This window comes from Hibiscus syriacus, unplaced genomic scaffold, assembly GCF_006381635.1.
Source record: "Hibiscus syriacus cultivar Baekdansim isolate YM2019G1 unplaced genomic scaffold, ASM638163v2 tig00116997_pilon, whole genome shotgun sequence".
NCBI lineage: Eukaryota > Viridiplantae > Streptophyta > Magnoliopsida > Malvales > Malvaceae > Hibiscus > Hibiscus syriacus.
This window is the reverse complement of record NW_024063513.1, coordinates 112,664-123,375: the sequence shown is the minus strand read 5'-3', so window position 1 is coordinate 123,375 and position 10,712 is coordinate 112,664. Positions and strand designations below refer to the sequence as shown.

The window sequence follows — 10,712 nt, the reverse complement described above, 5'->3', positions numbered from 1 at the left end:
CAGATAGAGATAGAGCTGTAGTAGGCTTATGGTTTCAGAATTTTATGGCTCGAGCGATATATGCGAGATGTTGCCTACCTGTATCCGCGTGCTGAAAGTTTGCATAAATAATTGGTAAGTTTGAGCAAGTGTTGTAAACATATATACTCTTTGTTGGTTTGAAAATGTTTGGTTAAGTACCTAGAATTCAATAATTTGCTGTTTGTTGGTTTTAGATGTGTAGAAAGTGTTGTTTGAGCAAATGTTTGGTTTCTGCAGGTTATTCCTGACGTGAGTTGCGTGAAATTGATGTATTTGTGCATAAACAACTGTCTGGGGTACACTTTTTTCCTTGTTTAATTGAATTTTACATTGATTTGTTCTTTTTGTAAAAGTTGATTTGTTGAGGAAATAAGAATTATTTTTTGCTTGTTGATTTGTAAAAGTTGATTTGTTTAATTGATGTGTAAATAAGAATTATTTTTTACTTGTTTCATTGATTTGTAAAAGTTGACTTGTTTAAATTCAATCTGCATTATGTTGAAGGCAAAAAAGACTGTTGAAGGTACATTTTCGCAACGCGAAAGTCAAATTCGCGTTGCGATTTTGATTTTCGCAACAAAAAATCGCAACGTGAATTTGACTTTCGCGTTGCGAATTCAAGGAAAACACCTTCAAAAAGATAACAGGCAACAATCTGATAAGTGATAACAATTGAATAGATCATAACAATGTTCAAACTCAAGTTACTAATGAATGTCTAACTGAAAATGTATGCATTCATACATAAAATACATATAACACAAAGTTTGCATTTAAAAATCACCTAAGTTAATAAGTCCCAAAAGGTGAAGCCGGTTGTGATTGGGATTTTGATTTCCTTTTGCTTGGCACCATATGAGCTTTGGATTTTGATGAGGATCTATATTTTGGTAGAGGAAAAGATGATTGTGATGGCACTGGTGATCCACATGTCAACCTTGTATGACCACTTTCCTTGCACCGACTACATGTCGATATCCTCTTCTCTTCACCCTTAGACGGTATACGATCGTGATTTTTTGGTCGGCCAGGCAGCCTGCTGTCCATGACTGGTGGCAAAACTGTTTGTAAGTCATTTGGTATGTCCCACTCAGAAGGATGTGGAATAGGGTAGACAATCTCGGCATAAGTCTGTCGATATACTTCTGTAGTGTAGCAATCCATAGCGTATGCGCTTGAATCATCTTGGTTTAGATGAAGAGCAACTTTTATAACATGGTCATACGGATAACCAGATGTTTGACATTTCATACAACTACATGTTTTTGCATTTAGATCGACAAGCCCATTTAAGTTATTATCCAATACTTCAAACAAAGTGTTTGAACATGGTTCAACTCTCCATGACGTTGACTTCACAACACGTTTAGTGATCTTTTTTTTCAGTCCATGGTGTAACACGACATTCCAATGTTCCTGTAAATTTAAATAAATAATACTTAGTAAAATATATGATAAGTTACGAATTTAAAGAAAAAATACTTGCATGGTTTCTTTTCTTGTAGTACTACTGTTAAATAGAGGCTCGAAAAAACTCCATTAACATAGTAATGGGTAATTTCCGGGAATGACGACTTAGAGTGTTGATTGATTCTGCACTATTAGACGTCATGAAACCATATCTTGCTCCAAGTTGATGTACTCTTGACCATATTTCAAACCCGACATCTTCTAGTGTTTGAGCACATTGAGGCAAAACACGTCTTAAACAATTTATATGCTTATTAAAATCCACTTCCCGATAAGCTTTTACAGCCTTCTAGTATGTTAATTTGTGATTTTTTATACCAGCAGACCTTGATTTTAGATTTATGTACAAATAAACACCACAAAGTCCTTGAAAAGCATTTGGGAAACACCTTCTAACAGCGTTGTCAATTGAGTTTGCCCTATCGGATATGATTGTCAGATTGCTAATAGGACCTATACAGTCCCTAAGATGCCCCATAAACTATATCCGTGAATCAGAGGTTTCAAATTTGCCAACCCCGTAAGCTATTGGCAGTATCCCATTGTTAGCATCCATGGCTACTGCTAATAAGTTTACTCCAAGGTATCGACCTTTCAAATGTGCTCCGTCAACTATAATAACTGGGCGCATGCAAGTAATAAACGAATGAATCTACAAAATAATATACACAAGAAATATAATCATTTAGATGTGAAATTCATGTAACTAACAAAAATGAGTCAACAAAATTATATTTATTTACTAACCGCAGCACCAATAGCGATAAACAGCAACTCAAAGCATCCATCTCTATCTGTTTTGATATGAGTTACCGACCAGGATTTTTCAGCTTTAAATTATGACAATAAGCCGGCAGTTGGGCAAGCGATGCTTCTGGAGACCCCCTTAACAATTCCAAGGCATAACATTTGGCTCTCCAAGCTTGAGAATATGCGATACTAATCTTGAACCGAGCATTCATGTCAGTCATAATTTCATGTCCCCGATATACTCTGCCATTCATAAACATTAACTCAGCCAGAAAACCACCCAACACCTTTTTGTTTGCCTGTCTATGGTGAGGAAAAACTTGGGTTCTTGAACATGTATGTTTATCAATAAAAGTCCTAACTTGAAACATTTCGCAATCTTTTATCCTCTTTGCAATCATACGCTACGTACAGTTTTTGTCAATCATACACTTTGTTTCAAAACGATCTTTGCTTGATTTGTTAACTTTTAGTTGATAGCCATCTTCCACACATTTCGTATACAAAGCTATCTTCAAGTCTTCCTTTGTATCAAAACAATCATATTTCTTGATACGAATAACTTTTGTATAACAATCAACTGCTATATTTACCAACTCTTCTTCCGGTATCTGAAGTAATTCTGGCATATTCCAGTTATATTCCCGTGGCATTTTCTTCTTTTTCTTTTCTTCGGGGACTTCTTCTTATTCTTCTTCTTCTTATTCAGGGTTATATGAATTACAAAATAGATGTTCAACATGTTCATTCACAGTCGTAACTTCCTCCTCATTATCATCAACAACATCTTCCTCGGCAGCGGTTGTTTCATCATCAAAATTCGGGTATTGACCAATATCAAAATCATTACACGCATGGTCTGTTTCTTCTTCTGAAACATCATCAAAATCCGAGTATTGACCAAGATCAAAGTCCGGGTATTGACCAAGATCAAATTTCGAATTCTGTTGGCTCATAATCGTTTAACTGGTCAAAACGAAAACCAGAATTTGGTGCTGAAAGTTGATTGGGATTTGGATTAGCAAAAGGTTGTGGGTTTTGAGCTTGTGTTTGGTAATGGAAATGTGGTGAAACAAAATTTTCTTGGTGATGAAATTGTGGCGGAACCATTAAATTTTGAGGTTGATAACAACGTTGTACATTGTGAGCACTATAAACTGGGGTTGAAGAACTGAGTTGATTACTACCCGCTACTGACCCAACTTCACTACTTCTAGGTTCAACAACATACAATGTAACATCATCTTGCGAAACACTAATGTAAGCAATGAATCGTTCAATATCTTCATTGTCGGTTAACAAATAAACTTTACCTTTTTTCTGATAAGATAGCCTAAATCCACTTAGAGGCTCTAAATTCAATTTATTTGCAACGCGTAACATTAGAGTTTCATAAGTTAACTTTTTTAATGACAGTTTTAGTTGAAGATTCATGGGTAAAGACACATATTGTAAAACACCATGAACATTCTCCCATAACCCTCCAAAACACAAATAATGCAAACATGATCAACATTAGATGATTTCATTCTACAAATTGTAAATTAATTTACTAAACAAACGAGCTATAAACTAGATATCAACACTAACTTAGAGAAAAAACATACCTTTATTAAGTTGATAGTTGATAATTTGGGAGAGAAATCATTGAAAAATTATATAGAAATAAAATTATGTAAAAAAAATTAGAGATGGGGAAGGATGTCGTTGGATATAGGAACGGATGTCGCTGGAGAGAGTGGTAGATGGAGATGGAATGAGTTGCGATTTAGGGATTTAGGTTATGAGTTGTTGCTGCTGCGTAGTTATATACCCAAAACATTTGTGTTGCGAAACTAAAACCTGTTGCGAAATTAAATTCGTGTTGCGAATTCGAAAATCGAGTTGCGAATTTGAAATTCAGTTGCGAATTTGAAATTCAGTGTTGCGAATTTGACTTCTGTGTTGCGAATTTGACTTTTGTGTTGTGAATTTGACTTCTGTGTTGCGAATTTGACATTTGTGTTGCGATTTACAAATTCGCGTTGCGAATTTGGAAACTGAGTTGCGAAATAGGAGTTCGCGTTGCGAATTTATTGGTCATTTTCGCAAATCCAAAAAAATTGGTTAAAATCGTATATTATAAGGCATTTTTAGTCACTGAAATTAATTTCTCTTAAAATAATAGGTTTGATTTTGGGAATTTGTTTGCTTTCTTTCTTTACTTTCGAGATTAAGGGATTAAGGGTCGAGACCAAGTACATGAACCGTTTAAGCCCTCGAACACCCTCTCCCCATCGCTTATGAAGATTGTTGGACTGCTCTACAATGGGTTGTTTCTCATAATTTTGATGGCGTTTCCGACGAGGAGCTTTGTTTATCGACTTATGCCGATTTAGGGTAATTGTTTATTTTTAAAAAATATTTTTTTGTTTATTATCACATTATAATGTTTACGCATCAGCAAAATTATCTTAGATGAGAATAGTTGACGTCCACATCAGTAGAAATTAATGATTCGGTTATTTAAAAAGACAAATATATAAATTAATGCAATTAAAAAATTTCGATGTTAAAATTGATGTGAAAATACGATAGAAGCGGAATTGATAAATTTGATATACTACACGGATAAGTGTAACCCTTAAACTTTAAATAATAATATTCGATTCAATTTTATTAAATTATACTTCATTACTTTCAGTTAAAATTATTATTATAATTTACTGACATGAAACGAATACAAAGACGATCAAAATCAACATAATATAAATAAAGTCGAATGAAAATTGGAGTGAACCTTTACATAATCAGAAATAATTATCGTAATATAAACCCACACAAAGAAGTGATATGAGAATCCGTACGCAAATTCACATATAGTGAAACTCAATTCTCGGACATAATACTCATATTTAAATGTTCAAAAGTATTTGATTTTAATTAAAATTTATTATTTATTTAACTTATAATTACTTTTATTTGTATAATAGAAAATAAATATTTTATAGTTAAATTAATGAAAAATGTAAATATTATATAATTTAGTAAAAAATAGAAAAACAATTAGTAACATTGATTAAAACTGATAAAATTCAATTTCATTTTATAATATCTATTTTAAAATCATTCTCAACCGTGATCACATTCCCAATCCTCTTAGCCCATGTTCTGCCAATTGTAATCGGGTTGTTTCTATCAGGCAGCAAACAGTTATTGATTGCTAGTTTTACATGAACATTAGGAAGCAAGCATAAGAGTGCTACGATGTGTCAATAACCTCATTAGAAAGTAAAAAGGGTCAAACTAAGAATAATATTTATTCACACGAGTACAGTACATGCTTTTAATATAGAGAAACGGTATCATAAATCGTAAGTTCAATAGGCTGACACGCATTCGGATGATCCTCGGGTACGCTGACTATACAACTTGATTCAGGCAAACGTAAATTAATCTCAAGGTAGTGTGCGATCACCCAAAAATATGGTCCAACTTGGTTTGAATCGAACCTCAACAACTTAACATGTATATGTTTCAACTGGAACGGCAGAATTCGTGGGGAGTGTAACGATAAAAAAACACTAACATACCAAAATGCACATGTTGGATCAGTCCCAAATACGATAATGAATGCCAAGGGGATAGTAACAAAAATTACTTAAAGCTCCTAAATTGATACTGTTGGTGGCTGCCAAGGTTTGAGAACAGATCATCTTCCCCTGCTGGTACGGTAGTAGAACTGAACCCAGTTTTACCAAGACCAGAGCCACTCCCCATTGCTCTCCCCATATAAAACGAAGTTGGAGGTCCTTTCTCTCTTTCATCTACATCATTCAATCCGCCGACTATTCCTACATCGGCCAGTGAAACCTTCTTGGCTGCAAGGTTTCAAACGACAATACAAAAAACAATTCAAAATACACAAATTTTATAAGCAAAAGTAGAGACTAGAGTGGGATAACTTACGAGCAGATATATTAAGATCAATTATTCCACGGCTTAGTGAATCAGCCCAAATTCCAGACTTAACCTGAAAACCATCCTTCTTTTGAGAATCTTTAGAGTCTTGTGAAGACTTTGTGCTCATGTTATTTAGGTTTCCATCATGTTTTTGTTCTTTCGAAGCTGAATCAGAATGAATCGTGAATGAACCAAAAATGTCAGATCCATCCAAATTGTTCAGTGGAACAGCAGCAAATGGATCAACAATGTTCGCATTTACTGGCTCAATGTTTGCTGCCATGGTTGGTTGCACAACAGGGTCAGCAGTTGAAAAGAGGTCAACAGTTGGAGATGCTGCAGGTGCAGTGGCAGGCTGGGAAGCAAATAAATCAACCTGTCCCTGCACAAATGAGAAAAGGGGAAGTGGATTTCAGCTCCTCGTGATTAAAAGATATGGCACAACTCCTTCATTAGCTATACAATACCTCTGTTTGATACTGACAAATTAATGAATACACAAACACAATGCATGCTCAATTAAAAGCATTTTAAGAATTCAGGTTCTGAAGTGAACCAGTGTTTTTATCTGTGCGTTTTTTTTTACATTTAAGGGAAAAAACCAGGGGGCACGCGTGTTAAAAAATGAGAAAATATGCCATTACTTCCAGTGGAACAGCAATAGGTGACTTAATAATGCTACCATTTAAGGGCTCATAGTCAGCTACCTTTACGTCTGGTTGCACAACTGGATCACTGGCAGCAAATAGGTCAACAGTTGGAGAGGCTGCAGGAGTAATGATAGGCTGGCAAGCAAATACATCAACTTGTGCCTGAGGATTTGATTCGTGAGTCACCTTGGTTGGTGCTGACACAAAAGTCGCATCAGCAAATAGATCAACATCTGCTGAATCAGTATTCATAGCAGACTTTTCCATAGGGACTGATGCTGGTGCATCAAAGAGGTCATCCATCAAACTAGGCCCAAACAGATCCACTTGATTAGAACTTCCAGCCGCAGGTTCTGTCCAAAGAATAATGAACAATGCATTTATAAAACAAATCCTACATAAAACCCATTACTGAAAAGTGGAGAGTAAGTAGCATAATTTAAACAAACCCTAGGCCTGTCGACAAAATGAACTAGCAGAAACGGGACTTATAACAGGTTTAAAATTAAGTTAGAAAGATAAAAAGAAAACCTATGAAGAAGCATTCTCAACTTAAGGAATGATTATTTTTATCTTACTAGAATTGGATATTCCCCGGGGATCAAAATCATCAAATTCATCATGATGATTATTTGAAGTGGTGCTTGCGCTTTGACTATATTTATTTGAATCACTCAACTTTGAGGAGAATTTTTTCTTCGAGTCCTTGCTGCAAACAAACATTACAATATAAGATTTTTGAAGAAATCCTAGGGCAAAGCATGAGGGGAACAGCTGCAAACAAATGAATAGGTATATCTGCGAGGGTTGCAGGTGCTATGAACTTCCATCATCTCGGTATTATGAATTGTAAAAAAAAAGGATTCATCATCTAAACCAAACGGATTAACAAAAGCATCACGATTCCTATAACCAAATATATGGCATTGCAGCAGGTAATAGAAATTATGGAGTTCATAACCAAATAAAATGGATATGCCCAAAAACTTTCTCCAACTTAAAGCTAACAATGTAAAGCCAGGTTATCAAATAACTTTCAGATAACAATGAACAGTGTAAGAAATAAACCTGCCATGAAGTCTAGACTCCTTAGAGGAATTCCCTTGGTTCTCACTTGCAGTCCCTTGATGCCTCTTCACATAGGTGTCTGTATCAGACTTTTCTTCTCCGTATCTGTTGCTTTCTTTATAACTGTCTCTATAGCTGTCACTTTCTCTTCTGCTACTTAGGCCTCCATACCTATCACCGCCACCATGGAAGCCACCACTACTATATGAGGATGCACCGGACTTATATGTTATGCCACTAGATGACAGTCCAACATACCTAAAAACAGTAACAAACACAGTTTAGTCAATGAAAGTAACATAAGCAAGCATAGAATTTCACTTCCTGAAGGAAAACTTACTTGTCACAGTTTGCGGCAGCTTTGTTCCTAGCTTCTTGTATCTTCTCTTTATTACTCAAAAGTCCCACTATAGTTTCCGCTTTCTTTCGGACATTGATTCCCATATCTTTCCCACTTGGCTCAACATATTCAAAACTTGTGAGGGACTGCAAAGTGCAAAATGAATAGAAAAAGTAGAATTTTAGAGAAATTCTAGTTTGCTCCAAAAACAGTGCAAAGAAAATTGAAGGAATTCAGACCCTTACAGAGATCTGGAAAGTATGCTCTATTATGTCATCAACCGCACGTTCAGATCCATGAGAAATCAAATACTCAATAACAGTCAATGCCTGGTAGAGAAATGGTTTCAGATGTTCAAGGAACGAAAAGCATAAGCCAACAAGGTTTTGAAGTACTTTGCAATTTCACCATATCAGATGGCTAGCCAGAATATGCATACCTTGTAAACATAGCGCCAGTCCTTTCCAGTCTCGCCCAATCTTGTCCAAAGCACATTCATAACCATCTGGAATTCAGAGCTACAAGATATGGTAGGTCGTCCAATTAGAATAAAGTGTCAGATATCTTTCAAATATCAATACCACAAGAGAGACGCAAAACAAACAGTTAAAAGAAAACATTTGTAAAAATTGACTATTACAATTTCTTTGTGGCCTGTGCTATTTCAGCCAATACAGTGCCATGAGGACCCCATGGTTCATCATCTGTAGCATCAAGTACCTGCATACATTTTCCATATAAAAAATGTAACCCGATCAAACTCAATACAGAACCTTGCATTAACTTCAAATGGAAAATAAAGTATTACCAGAAAAAAAAAAGAACGAATGTATTGTCATGCATATTGCAAAACGTTTTTATCATTTCCTACCAAGTTATGAACTAGTAAATTACATATTTTAAACACCACAATAAAGAAGGTACCAAACTACCAATTTATTCCATATCGGGTGCAACATCATAAACTTCGACCCTTTCTATTATAAGAAAAAAGGCAAAGCATGGAAGATCTAAAACGTTGAATACGACTAAAAGGGCAATTCATTTTGCACCGCTAACCACACCCCAAACTTGATGAAAGAATTTCAGCACCAACTTACAATTTTATAATCCAAAAGGTCATGTAGAATATTAACGTAAGTTACTTATGATGTCTTTCAGCTGAATCAAAAGCAATATCCTAGCAAGTAATAACTGACTTCAAATTCAGCTTCCAATAATATCATAAACCGCTGTTTCAAAGACGAATCCAGCACTTTCAGTAAATATGTTCTGATTTCTCACAATCATTTATATTTTACACTCAACCAGTGTCAATTCTTTACTTGATACAGCAAAATGTAATCTTACTCTTTCCTTAAAAAAACAAATTTAACGAATCTAATAACAACTGATCAAATCATAAGCGTATTTCTCCATGCAACAAGCATTCGAAGAAACATAAAATTGCAATTGATCTCACCTTCTGCTCGATCTCCGGAACCTTCAATACCTTTAGATTAACTTCCCTCTTTCTGAAATACCAAAAGAAAACCGATTTAAAATCAATTGATCTTTGATGAGAAACAGTAACAAAACAAACTTAGATTCTAGATTTCGAGGAACAGGGGTTAGAGCTTACATTTCGCGGACCGTCTGATCGAAGACCTTCATGAAATCCATCACCGATCTAACAAAGGAGCGATAGATTCAAACTGTCACTAGAAATGTAAGATGGATTCAGAAAGACGGCTCAGATCTGCGAGGATTTAAGACGAGGAATGTTCGATCTTGAATACTTTTGTAGAAGCGATAGATTTACTCAGCCCGTGCTTTTTGAGATTATGGTGATAAATAATTGACAAGCCACAATATATCTTCCTTTTTCTTCTATTTTCTACCTCTTTCCGTTTTTTTGTTTGTTTTATCCTTTTCAATCACGACCACCTCCATTCGATTTAAACTAGGGTAAATTATACTAGAGACCATCCAATTATAGCCCCATTTCATTTTGACCACAATTTTAAAATTATTATCAGTCAAGCCATCAAACTATTTAAATGCATTCAATTAGGCCACCCATCTATTTAAATTCATTCAATTAGGCCACCCAACTATTTAAATGTATTCAATCAGGCCACTTGTCGTTAACATTTAACGGAAGTACTGACATGGCAGTTAATAAAATTGGTATAATTATACATTTGGTCATTGTTACATATCTATTATCTCAATTTGGTCCTAAATATAATAAATTAAAATAAATTTAATCTTCGAATCAGATCATGCCACATGTCTCCACCCGATTGGAGGATTTAATTTATTTTAATTTAATATATTTAGTTTCCACCAATCAGAGAGTGACATGTGTCACCCTCAGGTGGAAAGAAAATTAAGAGTGGTAAAAGGGGCATAAAACCAGCAACCATTGGGGGAGAAGGGAGAAGCCTAACCATTAGGCTAAATTCATTTTTTAGTTTAAAGAAGACTAC

General features: G+C 35.1%; 1 protein-coding gene across 1 annotated transcript; it reads right to left on the bottom strand.

Annotated features, from left to right (window-relative positions):
• Positions 1 to 5,518: 5,518 nt before the first annotated feature.
• On the bottom strand, positions 5,519 to 10,121 carry LOC120194461 (clathrin interactor EPSIN 1-like). Its single transcript, XM_039196773.1, has 11 exons — positions 9,863 to 10,121; positions 9,704 to 9,755; positions 8,882 to 8,961; positions 8,681 to 8,759; positions 8,487 to 8,570; positions 8,242 to 8,387; positions 7,902 to 8,159; positions 7,412 to 7,542; positions 6,891 to 7,186; positions 6,190 to 6,565; positions 5,519 to 6,101 (listed from the first exon to the last, which is right to left on the bottom strand). The coding sequence occupies exons 1-11, from the start codon at positions 9,901 to 9,903 to the stop codon at positions 5,878 to 5,880; spliced, it is 1,767 nt and encodes a 588-aa protein (XP_039052704.1). The 5' UTR covers positions 9,904 to 10,121; the 3' UTR covers positions 5,519 to 5,877.
• Positions 10,122 to 10,712: the final 591 nt, after the last annotated feature.